The sequence below is a fragment of the Dermacentor variabilis genome, chromosome 7, assembly GCF_050947875.1.
Source record: "Dermacentor variabilis isolate Ectoservices chromosome 7, ASM5094787v1, whole genome shotgun sequence".
NCBI classification, from domain to species: Eukaryota; Metazoa; Arthropoda; class Arachnida; order Ixodida; family Ixodidae; genus Dermacentor; species Dermacentor variabilis.
This window is the reverse complement of record NC_134574.1, coordinates 98,698,650-98,718,083: the sequence shown is the minus strand read 5'-3', so window position 1 is coordinate 98,718,083 and position 19,434 is coordinate 98,698,650. Positions and strand designations below refer to the sequence as shown.

Sequence of the window (19,434 nt, the reverse complement as noted above, 5' to 3'; positions counted from 1 at the left end):
TGGTCAGCAAACGATACCAAGTCAGAAATGCAGTACATTGTACATCTATGCTTTCTGAAACCAGCCATTTGATCTGATAGACAACTGCTGAATTCTGTGTACCATTGCAGTAATATCGATCATTTTTTCCATCACCTTTGAAACACAGCTTGTTAAACTAACAGGGCGGAAGCAGTCAAGAGACAGTGGTGTTTTGCCGGCTTTTAGCAATGGGACCACGTTAGCGATCCTCCAATTCGCAGGAACATTTGCTTCGTTCCACGTCTTGTTGAAGACGTGTAGAAGAGTGGACGTGCCTATTGGACCGAGGTTCTTTAAAAAACAATAAGAGGTGTTGTCAGGACCAGTCGCGGTTCTTTGGCGTGTCTTCGAGAGGGCAGGATGCAGTTCTTGTAGAGAGAACAGAATATGAAGCTGGGCATGAGGTAAATTGCAAGCAAATTTAATCTGTTGCTGCACCGAAAAGATAGATTTATCTTGAATTGATGCAGGCTGTGCGAAATTAACTAGTGCCGCGCATAACCTGTTTGCAATTTCGCGTTCAGATAAGCCAAGAGCTGTATCAAGGCTTTTGAAGGGGCGACGTTGTAATACCAGATGGCTAAGGGTGTTTATTAACCTCCAGATTTTCGGTAAGGGAGTGAAGGGTGTAAGTGACGTACAGAACTGCCGCCACCATTGCTGGCCGAGTTTTTGCATGTCCCAGTTAGATTTTCGGTGTGAAGGTTGACTTTCACGATAATCCTCAAGCCGTCAGGAACGACGAAATTGATGATCTGCTCTCCCTCTAACTGCTTGGAGTCGTTCATAGTATGCGTCGACACTGTATTGTACTTTCGGAATAGCTGTGTATCGTGTAGCCCAGGAGTAATTGCTAAGTGCAGATTATATGAACGTGTCCAGGTCATCTACTTGGTTCTGTACCGCAGAATTATATTTTCGAAATAGCTACCAATAAGTTTAGTTACTCTAGGAGATCTTGTCTGATGCATAACGAGATATGCTATGAGAATTAGGTAGTGGTCACTACACCGTGTCTGATCCGTGCACCATCTAATATCTCGCATAACGTCAGGGGAGGCTATAGTGAGACCAGGGCAACTAGCGTAATTGCAGTCTCTTAAAATTGTTACCTATGCATCATTAAAGGGATACGGACACAAAAGTTGGCGGGTGATTTTATGCGTGAGAACAAAAGTTGATCTCTTGAAAATGACGATTACAACAAGCTGCTTTGAAAAAAGGAACGAGAAACATCTTTCTTTTGCAATTTTCTGTTGCGCCTTGCCTCCAAGCGGCCGCCGGCAGAAGCTGAAATTTGACGTCATGACACCCTCGCGCGCGCGCGCGCGGCCAAGGCCAGCCAAAGCCGTCGCAGTCTTTCCGGAGTGTCGGTCGCTTGCCGCGTTTGTTTACCGCTATCGGCGATCTTCGCACGTGGTCCGTCTGAAACGTAATCCCCGTCGGCGCTCCACGCTGGTAGTGAGTTACACGTGTGTTCCCACGGTCGTCGATTGGTATCGACGCATTCGTCGCGGTGGAAGGAAATGCCCAGACACTGCTGCGCCCAAGGCTGTTATAACAGCATCGTCGGTCGTGACTCGCCGTCACACACGTTTCCCAAAGACGAGAAGGTGCGTAAACTTTGGATACGTGCCTGTCAGCCATCACGCCCAGCCTGGAAACCTCTAAAAAATGACTTCATTTGCGCGGACCACTTCGTCGACGATGATTATGCGACAAGCCCGGCTGTGCTGAAAAGCCTCGGCATGCCGCTCAAAGGGCAACGCCTAAAGCCTGACGCTGTGCCCTCGGTCTTCTCACGAAAACGCAAGGCAGGAAGGATCAGCGGCGCGTTTGAAAAGAGGAGACGAAAAGAGGTTGGTACCGTTTCCGTTCATTTGCCGCCTTCCCGTGTAGTTGCTCACAAAGACGGCATAAATAACTATGCGTGCATGACTGAATACACAATTTCGTCACCTGTACATTCTACCTACGTGTTTTGTGCCCCGTTTTCATGTGCACTCTCGTATTCGTATCTTGCAGATCATTGATCAAATATTGCAAGAACAACCTACCACAGAAAAAGCCTGCCACACAGAAGCAGTTCACATCCAAGGACCACAGTGTGATGCTTGCGAAATGCATACACCTCCAATTGATCATGTTCCGTTTGAAGAAGTCACCCAAGCAGGTACATTTCATAATTCACGAATAACAAACGTATTTCATATTTGTCAATGGAGCGTTTTATCTTAAAAAGAGCGATTTTCTTTGCGTGGGTGTAAAGGGAAGAAAACAAAAATGCACGTAAAAATCTTCAGGTCATCTTGATAAAATTTTATGCTTTGGTGTGTGTTCATTAAATAGTTTTGTCAACTGTTTCCATCTCTTTCAGTTTCCCGTGAAGGCAGTGCAGAGGCATGTACAAATAGCAGGCAGAGCAGTGAGTGTGAGGCACATCAGGAGAAATGCTCTGCAGCACTTCTCCAGCAATTTGCAGCAGAACCTCACGCCGCCAATGAAAGACAAATTACAGCAAAACCACTTCAGGCTGATGCAGCTGTTCAGACATCAATGATCTGTAGAGACTGGGGTAGGTGTATCAGAGGAACCAATGTGCATCCTTATGTCACTGCTCTTTTGTAACTAGCCTCGCTATGCATAGCATATATACGTAACAGCTACCAGCATAAAATATTTGCACTGTCATTACTAATCAACGCACCTAAAGTTCTTTTGGCACATTGAGCCAGATGGTGCAGGTATGTCGTTTTCCACCGCACTAGGAACAACCTGGACACAGACGAGTGCACCTTCGCGTCTGTTTTTTCTGTATCCGTGTTGTTCCTGGCGTTTTGTTGAAAATAGCATATCGGAGCAGTTCTACTGTTGCTGCTAAATTATATTTTCGCTTATGCTATTTTTTTTCCAGCAACACAGGTTAACATCCACGGGGACAAACGTAGTATTTCAACTAGCTCCTTTATGCCACCACGGTCTTCGACACCATTGCCAGAATGGACGGATGCATCTGAAGACGAAATGGATGAAAATGAAAACCGAAATCAATATGATCCTTCCTATGTACTCTCTGATGTCAGTTTGGATAAGTATGTATTAGACCATCATATAATATTGTGCAGTGCTCAAACAAATCTTTTTCTTTTTTCAGAGACAGCACTGTTAACACAGCGGTGCCTCTTTATGAAGAGAGGAAGTTCATTGTTTTCGAGTCTAGCCTGGATGAACTGCTCTCGGTCTGCCCTCTGTGTTCACATCCATGCAGAGCCATTGACAAAACTGTGAAAGGCATATTATTGCAGGTGACACGCATGTGCATAAACCATCATGTCTCTACATGGGCAACACAGCCAATAATTAATTGGAAGGCAGCTGGTAGCTTGCTTCTTTCTGCGGCAGTATTTTTTTCAGGCTGCAAAGCTTCGAAGTTTTATAGAGCACTAAGGAGTGTGGGTGTTGCCTGCAGCAGTGACAAAACACACTTCAGAGTCCAAAATGCATTCGTCATTCCTGCAGTCACCAAGGTGCGTAGGCTCATCAAATTGGTTAGGTCATGTGACCAACCTTACAGTGTATGCATATAGATTCATGAGCCGTACACGTTCACTACTTCAAGGTCTGGACACACCACCAAAATGTGCTTTTTGATGAAGCCATTGGCCGTCCACTCCAGGTTGCTGGGGATGGTAGGGCAGATTCCCCTGGACATTCTGCCAAGTATGGCACATACTCTATTCTGGATATAGAGCAGAACAAGGTGTTGCACATCGAAACTCTCCAGGTAGTTATTATTGTTGCATGAGAGAGTGCTATAGGAAAATCTGCAGGCTTGCTTAGGAGGTAATGGGTAGACTAGTTGGTTGTACACAACCTTTCAGAAACAACAGCGCTGTCAATAAGACAGCACTGTTGTTTCCCAAGAAACCTGCAAGCATTCGTGACTACATGCACATGTGCTTGGTTTAATGATGCTTATGTTGCAGTCAAATGAAACCAAGGGAAGCAACCATATGGAGCTTGAAGGACTCAGGAGGACACTGCAAATATGCGAGGCTAATGGCCTCGAGATTTCAACTCTTGTGACTGACCGTCATTCTCAGATAAAGGCATTTACATCAAAGGAGACCTGCATAGAGCACAGCTTTGATTGCTGGCACGTTGCCAAGAGTAGGTTCTGCATTAATAAATTTTTTAGAAGCACAAGTACCATTAAGATATCTGGGCTCTCAAATTTTTATTCATGATGCATCTGGTTATCTCTATTTTTGTACAGTGCTCAAAAAGAAGCTGACAGCCGCAGCGAAGCTCAAGAAGTTTCAGGAGCTGACTCTATGGATTCCTGCTGTCATCAACCACCTGTATTGGTGCGCCCTTTCAAGCCGGGCGCAACCTGAGCTAATTCTTGCCAAGTGGTGCTCCCTTGTCCGTCATGTCGTTGACATTCACGTACATGATGAGAGCCTTTATCTGAGGTGCGAGCATGAGCCATTGCCTAAGAAGAAGTGGCTGGAAGAAGGTATGTGGCTTTGAAATTTTGTTTTTTCAGTATTTTTGCATTATTTCCAATGAATTCCTTTAGGATCACCAGCGCACCAAAAACTGAAAGCCATCGTCCTAAACAAGGCTTTGCTCAAAGACATTCCTCGACTATCCACGAGTGCACAAACATTTGCTGTTGAATGCTTTCACAGCACCATCACTCAGTTCGCACCGAAAAATACCCATTTTGGGTATTCCAGCATGGTAGCAAGGTAAAACATACTTTGTGCCTAAGCTGTTTAGGTGGACTGTTGTGATGTAAACGGATATGGTCCTGTTTTCTTTCAGAACACGCCTTGCCGCACTTCACTATAATGAAAATAGTGCAAGGCAGCAAGCAACCACTGACAATGGGACAAAGAGGTGGCTGGTCAAATACCCGAAGGCAAAAAAGGCTGCCGTTGTCGCACCAGTGAAAGAATCTTGCACATACGGTACTTCGTTTGCGTGTTTTTGCACACACATTGCCATTTACTATGCTTTGTTCCAGGCTATGTGAAAGAATTGCTGGAGTGTGCCGTGGACCTGTGCCAGAATGCGAGCTCCTACAGGGAGGCATCGGCACGTTCAAGTGTGAACGTGCCCCCTCCACTTTCAAGCAACTTTGAACGGGCTGACAAAGAAGCTCTCGTGGCAGCACATACAAGGCGCTTTAATATTTTACCAACGTAAGGCTACTTTCCTTTCATGTTGCAGCTGGAACTGAAGCTTCTTGTGTAACCACTTATTTCCCTGTCTCGTGTTACAGACTGCAGTAGTTCACTGAACAAGACACGTCATTCTGAGAAGAAAACTCTGGGTGTTTATTCAGGAGAAACTGCCATCATGCGTCCAGGTAGCCAGTGTAATGCCCTCCTGGCGTAGGGAACTCTTTCCTGATTCTGTGGACAGCACAGCTTGGCAAAACGACCCGGTTACCTTGACCAAGTCGCCTGTACACCCACCAAACAAACTGTCGGTAGGCAGTGTATCGGTATTGCCTGCAAAAAAAGAAACATACGGACAACAATGTAGATTAAAAAATTCACTTCGTGTTTTTCTATTGCATACCATGCACTGTTCGTTTGAATTCATCTAACAAATAAAACGAGCCCTCGATTCATTCCCTCTGTCTCGTTCATGCTATGCACCAATAGCACGAAATATATGCAGTGGTAACAGGGCTCCAGGATTTTTTTTTTCTCGCCTGATTACTGATTTCTTATTGTACTTACTCATTCAAGGTGCGTTGTCCAAGGTGGTATGGGCAGTAATGCTTCAACTTGAGGTATTCCAGGTCGAGTATGTGCCTATTGAGGCAATACAATTGAAAAAGCGGGTGCTTCGTGATGCATTCATAAGTTTCAGCGGCGTTTGCCACCTTTTGCTGCTCTGTACAACAGACCCTCTCTTTTTCTGTGGGCATGTCGCCGCAGCGGTGACCGCAGGAGCACCTGTTGAAAGAAGGAAAATTACCCTATCAATTGCTGTGCAAGAACAAATATTCTCGGGTTGTGACAGAAATTGTTCATCCTGTGGATGCATGTTATTGTCACAAAACAAAATAGTCATGTTATGTACACTTTCGCTGTGTCTAATATCGAATTAAAGCATATGAGCGCCGTTTTAATTTATAAAAAATACAAAAAAGCGACTGAATGAACGCCAGACAATTTAAAATGCACAGCACATTTATCTACATTGCTTTTTCACCCGTTCCTTTTCAACTTGAAGCAAAAAATGACGGGTTTTCATAGGTCTCTGCATGATCAAGCCTCGGATTTCATGACTTGATGGTTCACGCAGCATTTCCCTAGTTAATGTTACAGCCAAAGTTTTTTCTTTCTCTATGGCCACATAATCGGTGTAGCTAAGTGATCTGGTTGACGGGTCCCTAGCGCAGCCGCTCATCTCAACGAGTTCAACCAGTAAATGGCTTCTAATGGCGTCAATGTTACAGTAGCCGTAAACGCAGGGCTATGAAACAGCTGGAAAATTCCACACCCATGCTGTGCCTCGTCACGCAAAAACGAACTGCGTAGCGGTCGAAAGCCCACCGCGTAGGTAAGCACAAAGCGACGAGCTACGATGCTCTACGATTCAGCCATAATAGCTGCCACTCTGCCTCGCGTAGGTCACGAAACTAGGCGCTTTACATCCTACGTAACATTACTTTCCAAACTGCTGCCGCTGCACGTTAATTTTACTAGAAAAAAGGCTTACCATGTTGCTGGCCCTGGCTGCCTGACCGGCACGTCTACGGCCACCTGCTCCTCTTCGTCGCTTGACGCGGAAGGCTCGTAACCGTAAGCGATTATATTTTTTGCCAAGCTGGAACGGTCCTCGTCTTCAGAGGTATACTCATCGCTAGTAGAGGTGCCTGAACCCGTATCCATGCTCGCGATGACGGCGGCGGCGCGCCTCGAATGACCGCGGCAGGCCGGCTGGCTATCCGACGAGGGTGTCGTGACGTCACGCCTTCCGACTCGCGTGGGCCGGGCGGCGTTGCGCGCGCTCACAAAAACGTCAAAAATAAATCCATCCGCTGAAAAATGAGCTAAGTGGCCATTTGTTCTCGCTGTACTCGCACACTGAGGACTCATTTTCAGCATTTTCGTAAAATTTTCAGATTTTGTGTCCGTATCCCTTTAAGCACAACAAGGCTGCATACGTCTATAGCCTTTTCTAAAGGTCTGCCTCTAGAATCAGTGTGGCTACTTCCTCAGGTAACGTTATGAGCATTGAAGTCGCCGCAGAATAGGACTGGTCCTTGAATACATTATAGGAAATGAATAAAATTTGACTTACTAATGCGCCATGCTGGTTGCATATAAACACAAACAATGGTCACTCGCAGCTTTTTAAACTGAACTTTACTGACAACGAACTCACGCATTTCAGGGTCTGAGGAGAAGAGAAGACAAGACTGTAGATCGCATCTGACGCATTACTTAGTTCGGCTGGGGTTCAGAGTTCATGAAGATGAGTATATTACATAGTTCTAAAGACGGAAATCACGGTCTACACCGGCTTCCTTAACACGTACAATGGGGAACCTGTACTGCGAAACAAGCATCGTGAAGTCCGGACCCTTAGATCGAATGCCATGTGCATTCCATTGAAATACGGTTTTGTTTCGAAAACTATTATACATCTGCCGAGCCGTTATGCTATGTTGTAAGCTACTTTGGTAGCACCAGAGGTTCTAACGAAAGAACCGTGCTGACCTCTGGAAGGCTGTTCGCCATAGGAAACGTTCTCAGAATAGCTTTTAACGCAATAAAGAGCATAGACAACCCCATATGCTGCTGAGATGATTTCGCTTTACGTGAGATATGAGCAGGTGCTTTTGTTCTCAAAGGGATGAATGCCTGCTGAGACTCATGTGGGTGGTCAACTACATTTGGCGACATCTTTACTTGGCTGTCTTTGCTGCTTGGTTTCTCTTTCATCTCTTGGAAACCATTAGCCATCATCGCATACATTTTCTCGCACATTTGACTGGGTTGACAGCATCTAAGTTCGGAGGAGGCGAGCCTTGCTGCATGGTCTCCGTTGCCGTTGACGCACTCGGATTGATTTCTAGAGGTGCAGGTTTTATAATCATGCGCTTCAGCGCAGATCTTGCATCGTATTTGGCCATGGCAGGACTTAGCAATGTGGCCAAATCGCTGGCAATTGTAGCACCGAGTTGCAGGTTCTAAGTACTCTTCGACAGGATAACTGGTGAATTCAAGTATAACGTGTGCTTGCAATGGTCTGTCCGGCAACGATTGTAGGATGACGCTCCCAAGTGCATGTGCTTCCACTCCTCCATCTTCTCGCGGGATCCATCTGGTCTGTCCCTTAACGGAAAGTGTGCCGTCATCTTGTAAGTACTCAAGCAGTTCGACTTCAGCGTATTTAATTGGAATATGTCTTATTTTTTCCCTAGATTTTTCATGTACGATGGTGGTAAGTATGGCTCCACTCCAAGTCCTACAACATGAGGTAACTCAAGTAGCCTAGTCGAGTCTGCCAGAGAAGACATATTCACGAAAAAGTTTCTTTCCCTCGTTACACGAAATGATTGTACCTTCCCTCGTGCCGTGGTAATAATCTCGCTGGCCAACTAGTTTGGATTCACTTTCCAGACCGACGATTCCCGGTCGATGAGCTCGAAAATCACTAGTATTTCCGCTTTGGGTGATTTCTTGTACGTAACTGGGGGAGCGATCTGCCTTCCGCGTCCATGTCGATGGTTTAAACTACTGTGGAATCGCTGTACTGCTCATGATAGTACTACGTGCCTTTTTCGGAGAGTTCGTCGCGAGGTCAGCATCCCTTGTCACACTTGGGTTGAAGTGGTCGATGCCTGCTGGCTGTTTGTTTCCGCTTGTTTTTCTGCAGTAGCATTAATCTCTCCACTTGCATCAGGCAAGCGCTGGGAGCAACGATGTTCCTTCTTTGATAACTCCTTCGGTTGCCGTAGGAGCCGCTGGTACGGCTTGGAGGCCAAAAGTCCTCCCGCCTGGGGAGGCGGGAAGCCGTCGACCGAATTTTGGCTACTGAGTGCTAAGATCGAGCGAGGAAACTCACAAATTAAGAAGAAAAAGCAAGTCCTGAGGAGCTCACGTTCCATGATGGCACACTTCGTCTTCGTCTTCGTGATGCCGTGGTGGTAGTTCCACAGTCTTCACTTCAGCTTCGTCATCTGACTTTCATCATGATGCCGTCGTCACGCAATTGTCGACATACAGTCATCGTTATATGTCATTGTCAGGACATCTTCGTCACAGATTCGTCGTCATCCTACAGCCCTCATACCATTGTCATACCTCCGTTATCGTTCTGTCATCGTCATACAGTCGCCCTCGATAAATCATTGCCATAACACCGTTGTGACGTCGGCATCTTCACTCCATCTTCGTCATTATAACTTCGGCGCCTGACCATTCTCTTGCCCTCATCACGTCATCGCCGCCACACAGTAGTCCTTATACCATTTTCGTCAAACCGCCTAGAGCCGCTGTCGTTTTACCATCGCCATCAGTTCGGAAACGTCATCACATTGTCGTCATGCCATTGCCGCCATACAGTCTTTGTAGTTCAATTGACGTCATTCCTTCTCTCTTATTTGGCTGTAATCATGCTGTCGTCCTTTCATCGTAATTATGCCGCCGTTGACATGCCTTCGTCATTGTCTGACAGGCGCTGTCATGCATCAGTTTTAATAAAGTCGCCGTCATGCAACCATGGTCGGGCCATCGTGGTGATACAGCCATGGTTATCCAATTTTCATCATACAATCATCGTCACACCATCTTCGTCATGTACTCATCGTCATCCCATATACCTCATGCCACCATCGTGAGGCTGTCGTCATTATACCATTGTCATCTTTTGAGAATGGTCATTGATTTGACGTCACAGCAGTGTTGTCATCATACCGCATTTTCGTATTATAGACGTAATTGCTTTGTCGTTTGACTGTCGTCATAAAGCATTCGTCCTGGCGTCATGTCCGTGGGCGATTTTGGAAAGTCAGCGCCATAGGCAAAGTAGGTGAATACTGGAAACAGTGTATGCTGCATAGCCGAAGCAGTGCAAGCAGCCGAATGGCCACTACATATTTTAAATAAATGTGACCTCACTGATGCGTTGTCTCGCTTCATTGCTAGGATGCTAATGGCTTTATCGTCGACAGTCATCCTGACGTGGGTTCTGTCCTAACTTTTATAGCTATTCTATCTCTCTATCTACTACACTCTCCTTTCCTCTCATGGCTTTCCTTTGATGCCCTGGCGTAGCCCCCTCGTCGTCTGATATGAGCTCGTCTGCCGCAGTCAATGTTTGACACTCCTGAAGTTCGGTTGGTTACAAACTTTTCGGAGGTTGCTTTTTCACTGAAGGCGAAAAGGCGTACGTGCTCAACACTCAACAATACCAACGACATGCGTGAGCAGCTGAATCAAGCGAGCTAAGCAGCTGTCAGCTATCACAGTCCCAAACGAAACCGGTAGACTTTTCACTGATGCAAGAAAAGGAGAAGTTGCTGTCGTTTCCTTTCACGCAATCTAAAATTGTGTTGTTACTGTAGTCATTATAAGAACGCCGCACCAGCAGGTACAATTGACACATTATAGTTTATAGAATGTTAGCATTGAAGTTTCTTTTCAACAGCCGTCCGCCGCCAGGGTGGCACTGCGGATTTGAAAACATGTGGAGGCTTTCCGGGAGTAGACCATGGTTTCACGATTTGCTTTTTCAGTTAAATGCAATACACGTGTACGGAGGCTATCAAACCCTCTATGGGCGTTCCTCGCATACGCCGTCAGCACCAGGACAGCAAGAATACTCATATAAGGGGACATCGCACTAGTGCGTAAAAAAGGACACGGACAGGAACATAAAAAAGACACACCGAACACCCCTTATACGAATAAGCACCACCAACTAGCCCAGCTTTGTGCCTTAAAAGTATACTCAGGTGCCCGTAGGGTAGCGCTGGCGTCAACAGTGACGGCCGGACCGCGCAGGGCGACTTACGTTGCCTAATTCGGCCTTTTCCATCATTGGTGCTGCTCCATTCAGGCATGGAAAAATTTGTCTTCAGAAGGGTGGGCGAAGACGAAGGGACTGCGAGCTAGAACGCTATTTTCTGGCTCAACTATTTTCGCATGATTTCTGTGTATATAGCGGGGGATCCAGCATGGGTTGTGGCACGGATACGAATCGACATCCCCACGCCTCTGCTGGGGATGGTGACTTCATTGGTGGCTGCGTCTAGGAAGCAGACCGGCCTTCACAGTGATACTAACTGCGACGATATCAGTGTTTACTCGCTTAACGGTGACGACTTCGCCGATGACAAATTTTAGCTTGTGAGGAGCCGCAAGGCAAAAGGAAGAAACACCAGGCCCTACCTCTATTGAACCACGTCGACTCTAGGACTAACTCGGAATGCTTCAGTCAGTGTGATTCCGGTTGTACCGGAACTCACTACCGACTACCTGAGGCGACTCAGCAGACAGTCTGTGTAGGTGCTCCTTGAAGCAGGGACGCCAATCCAAGTGACGGGCGTCAGAGTCAACACACGAAAAAATGTCTTGGCCGTGGACGTTGCACATGATAGTGCGCGGCAAATTTTAAGCAAACTTACGGAACTTCGTGGCATGAAGGTCCGCTCGTATACCCCTCTGGACCGTGACACCACTAGTGGTGTCATGTATGACGTTGATGTTTCCGTCTGCAGCGCTGACTTGCCTATATTACTGAAGCCAGCCGTTGATGGCTTTGCCATAAGTAACATGTCTCGACTCGGCGCATTCCGCTGTGTGACGGTAATTTCAAGGGCGAATCTCTTGACTCACACGTCAAGGTGGGCCACTTCAGGCATCTCGTACGGCCATTTATCCCTATGCGCTCCAATGCCGCACTTATATGAGGCTGGAGCACGTAAGTACTGTGTGTAAGAACACCAGCGTTTGGTCGCGCTGCTTAGAGCCCCACGCTGCAGATTCTTGTGTAGCCATGGTTCTAAAATACCCCAATTGCATTCGGTCCCACGATGCTATCTGAAAGGCCTGTCCCAAAATGAAGCAAATCGACGTCTTGAAGCAGATGGTGAGAGGCCATTCGTGTTCTCGGGAAGTTGTTGCGGCCCTTAGAAAGAGACGCTCCCGACGCTGTCCGACTTCAAAAAACGCAGATGCCTCCGTGAAGAGCGCGCTACATCCGACAACTGCTCCTCCTGTGACCCTAGGTCTGACGGAGTGGAGTCTAAAGTCGTGCCGCACACCAATACTGAAGTTTGGCCCACGTTAATAAAGCGACAGTCGCCGCCACAGCTGATGGCACAGCTGAAGCCACAGCTGGTGCCTCAGCCGAAGCCACAGCCGGAACCACGACTGATGCCACAGACGATGCCATGATCGATGCCACACCCAATGCTACATCCGAAGCCACAGTCACATCAAAGGATACAGCGCACCGCGGTAGAGTCCACAGCTCCGACTGCCGATATATTGTCCGGAGACCGGAAAGTTGTTGTGATGCTTTGGTGCCTCATTAACACCTTTCGTGTACTTTTCAGCAAGTTGCATACTTCGTCAGAGCGAAGTGCATTGCAAGTGCCGCATGCTGTAATTCCAGTGCTTGCAAGTCTCGAGTAAGCCCCATAGCTCACCCGCAGCCTCCTATTCGCACAACGACCAATGGCTCTATGGTCGTCCTAGATCTTATCTACGCAGATCACCAGCTATGGAACCCCACTTTGGTGTCAGTGTTCTTCAGAGCACACACAATCGTCACTTCATTCTTCTTTTATTTTTTCTATTCCCGCTTTTCCTCACCCACAGTGTATGGTAGCAAACGGACGCTCGTCTGGTTGACCTGCCTGCCTTTCCTCTCATTGCTATCTCTCTCTCGTCTCCAAGAGAAGTAGTGTTAAAGAAACACACGTGCGCTCAGAGTATGGACACGCGCCGGTATCAATAATGCTGTTTATTGCCGCCAACACTTAGGTATTGGCAGAGAAAGCGGGAATAGAAACGAGGAAACACTGGAGGAATTCTAACCCCATGTATAGAGGAAGCAGAGGCTAGGAGAGAAGACAACCAACGAATCTGGCAAAACCAAAACGTTGTAATACATAGCATGGCGCATACGCAAACCTTGCATCACACGTATAAATAGGAATAAATGTAATACCAACTGACAGAAATGTGAAACACTCGTGCTGAAAGAAAAAGAAAACGCTTATACCGGCTAACGAATAATCTTTCCTTAATTTGTGCCTAAATTTTAATCTTACGCGACTTGTTTAAAGGCCAACTAGAGCTGGCACTACTTCATCTAACACTCTAGACTTGATCCTTGTCACTGAACCAAACTTAGTACATTCTTTAACTTGTTTCCAAGGACTAAGCGATCACTGTTTTTAATTTTTTTTAACATGCCCCGTTAGATGTGAGAAGAACAATGCAAAATTTATTAGAGAAAATGTGAGCGGGGATTACACTGCAATTAATAATGAGCTTGCAGTATTCATTGATGGCTGTATACCATAATTTTTAGCCGTACCCTGGAAAAAAAGTGGAACTTGTTTAAAAACAAAGCCACGTCCCTTGTCACTAAATATGTACCACTGCGCAAACTTTCCGGAAAGAAACGCTCTGCTTGGTTTTCCACTAAACTAACAAGACTGTCAAACAAGAAAAAACGCCTTTTGCGTGTTGCAAAACGCAGTCGAACATCTACTCGTTGGAATGATTATTCTAGTGCGCTGCATGCTTATCGTACCGCATTAAGTGAAGCGAAGGTTGTTTTTCTTAATACCTATCTACATTCACTCCTTTCTACAAAACCGCCAAAATTTTGGAGCACTGATCAAATAAAAAAGAAAAATATCATATCTCTACAGATACGGATGGTAACACCATGAGCAATGCAGAAGGTTTCAATGTCCTAAATGACACTTTCGCGAAATATTTTTCCATTCGCTGTGTTGATACAGTGTCGCACATGCACAAAGAAGATTTTTTTCCCATGAATGCACTTGTTGTCACTTTTGCGGGGGTATTGAAGTTAATTAAAGATTTAAAATTATCGTCGTCCTGTGGTGCCGACGAAATTAATTCGAAATTTTTGAGGAATACTGCTGTCTACTCCTGTATAATTTTTATGTACCTTTTCACGCAATCTATTGAGTGCTCAACTTTGTCTGCGGACTGGAAGGTGGGGAAGGTGGTCCCTCTGTTGAAATCAGGTAACCCGCATTGTCCTCTCAATTACAGACCCATTTCACTTACCAGCTTGCCTTGCAAAATCCTTGAACACGTAATATTTTCCAATCTTGTCTCATTTCTTGAATCCAACTCTTTCTTCACTTTATCTCAGCATGGGCTTCGCAAAAAATACTCCTGCGAAACACAACTAATATCGTTTATACACAACATTTCTTCCTCTTTAGACAAAGGCCAAGTCATTGACTGTATCTTTCTAGAATTTGCGAAAGCGTTTGACAATGTGTCTTATCACTTACTGCTTCTTAAACTTAGTACTCTTAATATTGACCCTAATATTCTGAAATGGATAGAATGTTTTCTCAACAACCGTACCCAGCTTGTAACAGCTAACGATTGCGCATCCCCGCACTGCGCCATGAAGTCGGGTGTTCCTCAAGGCTCCGTGTTGGGACCGTTATTATTCGTAATTTATATAAACGACTTACCTCCCTTAGTTAATAGTTCTATTAAACTTTTTGCCGACGATTGCATTCTGCACTGTGAAAAAACTAATCAGAATGATAACTTTATGCTTCAGAAAGATCTAGATAACATTTCAAGGTGGTGCTCACAATGGATAGTGTTCTTAAATCCGACTAAATGCAAAATTATGTCTGTCTCACGTCGCTCGAACTCACCAACTCCTTTCGGCTATATTATCAATGGAACCAACCTTGAGCACGTGACTTCCTATAAATATCTTGGAATCCAGCTAAACAGTAATCTTTCGTGGCATGCGCACATCGAATATATCACGAACAATGCAAACAGATTTCTTGGCTATATTCGCCGGAATTTTCCAAAAGCCCCACCCCATTTGAAGTTACTGCTCTAGAAAACACTAATTAGACCGAAGCTAGAGTACGCGTCATCTGTCTGGGACCCTGGTCAAAAAACAATAACAGATACTATTGAGTCAGTTCAGAACAAGTCAGCACGTTTCATCCTTTCTAATTATTCCCGCACATGTAGCGTTTCTTTAATGAAGTCGAACCTTGGCCTTATTAGCTTGCACATTCGAAGAAAAATTTCCCGTCTCTGCCTTTTTCAAAAAATCTTTTACCAAAACAGCTCGCTTAAACAAGACTTCATTTTAGAGCCTTCGTACACGTGTTCGCGTCTTGATCATCGGGTTAAAGTGTTCATTCCTTTCTGTCGCGCAAATGTTTTCTCTGACTCATTTCTGTCGAAAACCAGTGCCGAGTGGCACCGCCTTCCCCCTCCATCGCCTGCATCGAGGAGGCATCATCTTTCAAGACTGCAATAACTGATTATGTTTTGAGTTTATCGCCTTAATACTAATAATTGTTTGGACATGTATTTTTTTATTATTGTACCCACCCCCTATGTAACGCCTTTCTGGGCCCTGAGGGTACTGTAAATAAATAAATAAAAAAATCAACACAGAGTATGACCCTTGTATCGCGAGTGGCTCTTTTATGAGCGTCTTCTTAATTCAAAGCATTGCATCTTGGGTCGAAAGTCCTGGCTTGAATGCGATCATAGGGTATGGAAAAAGTTCGTTCTCCTCCATATAGTTCGAAAGCCGGTTGAGCATGACATGTTCCGCAAACTTACCGAGCCATGACGTCAGAGAGATTGGTATAAGTTTTGCAAACGCAAGAGGTTTCCTCGGGTTGGGAATGAGTACCATACGTGCATGTTTCCATTCTTCCAGCACGCGGCCCTCTCTCCAGATTTCAATGATTTGCCTGATTTGATAAGTGAAAAACTTGTCTTTGAAGTTGCGCATAACTCGTTTGGAGATGCAATCGGGGCTAGCAGTATATCTACTGTTAAGTTCCTGAATCGTAAGGCGAATTTCACCCTCCGAGAAATCTCCGTCAAGGGCGTGATTAGGAGACCCCGAGTATCCGACCGAAAGGGGGGGGGGGTGAACGATTGCGTCAACTTGAGTGGGGGTACTGACTAGCTAGGTCATCCAACATTTCGTTATGTGCCATTTGTTTTCTCGCGTTGTGAATATTTTTGCGTAGTACCGACCGTTGAGCAGGTTTGGACTTGGAGCCGCTCTCATCCAAGGTATTTTTCAGGAGGCCCCAGCTACCACCTTTGCAGAGTCCTCCATACAGGGAAGACTCCGCAAAGGGAGAGACATACAGGGATGGACACACCTCGTTCCACTGCTGTCTACAAAGAATTCTACAGCATTCCTCGATTTCTTTATCCAAAAGTTCAATTTTCTTCCTAGCTCTCCTGAAGAAACGTTGGCCTTTCCACCGTGCTAATATTTATTGCTTGGCTTCGAGAAGGTGAGCGAGGCTGGAGTACAACTTATCCGCTTGTACATCCATGACAATAACCCTCTCCGAGGCCTTAATGTCAGATCCGAGTTGCTCTACCAGCTGTGGGAGCGGCGGATCCGCCGTAGCGGGTGGTGAGCTTTGGGGGTTCTCCATTTACAGGATTTGTCCCAACAAATCAGCTCATATTTCCTTAGCTTTATAGCGACTATCTAGAGTTCGATTGTTATTGTTTAATGGTCACTGCCCAGATAAGTGTTGGTATTGTGCCAAATGGTCTCCGCCATCTCCCTGACAAACGTTAAGTCGGCAGTAGAGTCCCTACACGAGGAGGTAGCACGTCTAGTTGGATGTTCGGGGTCTGTAATAACAGTTAGACAAAAGTCCGAAGCATGCGTCCACAGCCTCTCCCCCTTGCCTGTTGAGAGGGGGTATGAGACGTTATTAGGTTATTAAAATCGTTATTATTTTCGCTGGTAAAGGTTCTTGCAGTCCGCCCCAGATTTACCACGCTGACGAATGCCAACGCCCCCGTATGTTTTATGCGCGCATACATCATGTTACACCTTAGCAGTATACCCGCCGTGGTTGCTCAGTGGCTATGGTGTTGGGCTGCTGAGCGCAAGGTCGCGAGATCGAATCCCGGCCACGGCGGCCGCGTTTCGATGGGGGCGAAATGCAAAAACACCCATGTTAGATTTTGGTGCACGTTAAAGAACTCCAGGTTGTCGAAATTTCCGGAGTCCTCCGTTACGGCGTGCCTCATCAGGAAGAGTTTTCGCTCGTAAAACCCCATAATTTAATTTTTTTAACACCTTAGCAGTAGTGCACTGTTCGAACTCGAAGGTTGGCAGGACTGCATACTGCTTAATAGGATAATTCTTAATAGGTGCTCAGATACGTGCTTATGATGAAGCAGGAACACTGCAAGTAGTGGCAATAACAAACAAAATTAGGTTAGATTAACGTATCAGCCGTCTGGCGCAGGTTGATCTCTTCTGACATCAGCGATTTTATGCCATAGTGCGTGTGCAAGAGGGAATTGACAAGTGTACTTACATTTAACGGGCGACCACGTTTGGCCGCCTAACAAATGTTATCGCACAGCGCGAGACGCGTCTGCATGTATCCGACGTTTCTGGAAAGTTATCGATGCTTCTATCCGCTGTCTGTTGTCGCCGCACCTTGTGTTATCTGATTTCATCGCGTGACTCCAATGTTGTAGAACTTTGTGGAAGGCATGCGGCTCCCAACGATTAGTCTGGAACATTCGATGACTGCTGTATAAAAGCCGACGCACTTGACCCGCTGACCAGATTTTCGACGATCGCCGACCATGTTCGTCGCTATTGCTGTGCTATAAGTGTAGCCTGTTCTTGTGGGCACAGGTTGGCCCAATAAAAGTTAGTTTTGTCTTTCACAGTATTGCTACTGTGTTCTTCAACGTCACCGCCACGTGACACGGTGAACTTTCCTATCAAAAGATTTGGTTCATGACACTGATTTGGCGGTGAGTAATGTTCATTGGGCAATCATTTTGGGAGAGGTAGAGGTAATGCAGGGAGGTTTACAAGATTTGTGTTTATGGTTCGCTACCCTGCACTTGAGTGGGGTGACGATGTACTCCACGTGACTCGGTTTATGAATGTTGGCAGAAATATTAGCTCATTTTTTGAATAATACTGATATGATCCGCTAGTATGCAGCCGTCTCTTTGTACCGTGAAAAACAGGTGTATTATTAGGGAGCTTTAGGTTGAGCAGTATCGAACCTAAAGTACGCAAGCGGCGGGACACCCGCACAATGACAAGACGTAATAAAGATATTTGGAAAAATTGTAAATAAGTGCAAATCGGGCATGGAGCCTTGCACTCCCAAAAGTGGTTTTGTATGCGTTTCTGATATTGGTTGTTGTCTGCAACAATAGGTACCATAGCGCTTTGATAGAATACATTGGCGGCAACTTAACAACTCTTGGCTTTATATAAAGCAGTGAACCTTTTCTATGTACGTCTACATATTATTGACACGAAGTTGAGGTCAATTATTATTTTCGGAGTTATTATTGCGGAAGCTTTCCCTCATCGGGATGTGTTTAAATGCTGCCAGTTTTTCTATTTAAGCTGCCCCAAGTTGATATCAACATGGAACAGAAACAGGTGCCCTTTATCCCCGCTGCTATTTATTATGCATATGGCAAAACTGGAAGGGCGCTAGAAGGAAGCAATATAGGGTTTTATCTCTCATACAAATACAGGAGCACAATAATATAGTAGCAGGTTCTGGACTTGTTTTATGCGGACAACATTGTGTTGCTTGCTAACAGGAAAAGAAATATGGAACCTCTGGCTAATGACTGTGGACAGTTAGGCGAGAAGTTATCATTGAAATTTATCATTAAAAGTCAAGTTGTGTGAAAACTAGTTGTCAATGAAAGCACTGAACAGGCAGCGCCAACACAGGGCCAGGAAATACCTCGTGGAAAAGAATAGAAATTCACTACTGTATAGATAAAGACAGGCAATAATATGAAAACGCAGGAAAATGCCCGAACATCAAATAGGAAGAAAGATGCGACCATAATGAAAGACAGATCGCTAAGGGGATGAAATTCATACAAAGGGGTCCGGGTATGTGGTTCCAGGACTTCATTTACAGAATTCGTTTGTTTGCTTGAATCAGAGATACAATCACGACTCGATGGAAACGATAGGTGCGTGGGACGCCTCGCATGGGACGCTCAAGGTTACACTACAAATGAGAGTGCACAGTATGATACAGGATGGAAACATTATGAAATGAGGGGACCTCAGAGCAAAATTGATTTCTAACTATGACTAAGGAACATGAAATGATATAAA

General features: G+C 45.5%; 2 protein-coding genes across 3 annotated transcripts; one reads left to right on the top strand and one right to left on the bottom strand.

Annotated features, from left to right (window-relative positions):
* Positions 1-1,202: 1,202 nt before the first annotated feature.
* LOC142587666 (uncharacterized) lies at positions 1,203-5,447 on the top strand. Of its 2 annotated transcripts, XM_075698827.1 has the most exons (12): positions 1,203-1,880; positions 2,047-2,194; positions 2,399-2,596; positions 2,936-3,113; positions 3,176-3,548; positions 3,641-3,805; positions 4,008-4,191; positions 4,298-4,540; positions 4,604-4,775; positions 4,852-4,997; positions 5,054-5,231; positions 5,312-5,447. In XM_075698827.1, the coding sequence occupies exons 1-12, from the start codon at positions 1,548-1,550 to the stop codon at positions 5,319-5,321; spliced, it is 2,328 nt and encodes a 775-aa protein (XP_075554942.1). In that variant the 5' UTR covers positions 1,203-1,547; the 3' UTR covers positions 5,322-5,447. The 2 variants fall into 2 exon arrangements, with proteins under 2 accessions (XP_075554942.1, XP_075554943.1); XM_075698828.1 differs by lacking the exon at positions 3,641-3,805 and having other exon boundaries at positions 1,204-1,880; positions 3,176-3,326.
* LOC142587667 (P2X purinoceptor 7-like) lies at positions 5,343-7,014 on the bottom strand. The gene is made up of 3 exons (XM_075698829.1): positions 6,766-7,014; positions 5,778-5,996; positions 5,343-5,543 (listed from the first exon to the last, which is right to left on the bottom strand). Exons 1-3 carry the CDS (start codon positions 6,936-6,938, stop codon positions 5,387-5,389), a joined length of 549 nt encoding a protein of 182 aa, XP_075554944.1. The 5' UTR covers positions 6,939-7,014; the 3' UTR covers positions 5,343-5,386.
* Positions 7,015-19,434: the final 12,420 nt, after the last annotated feature.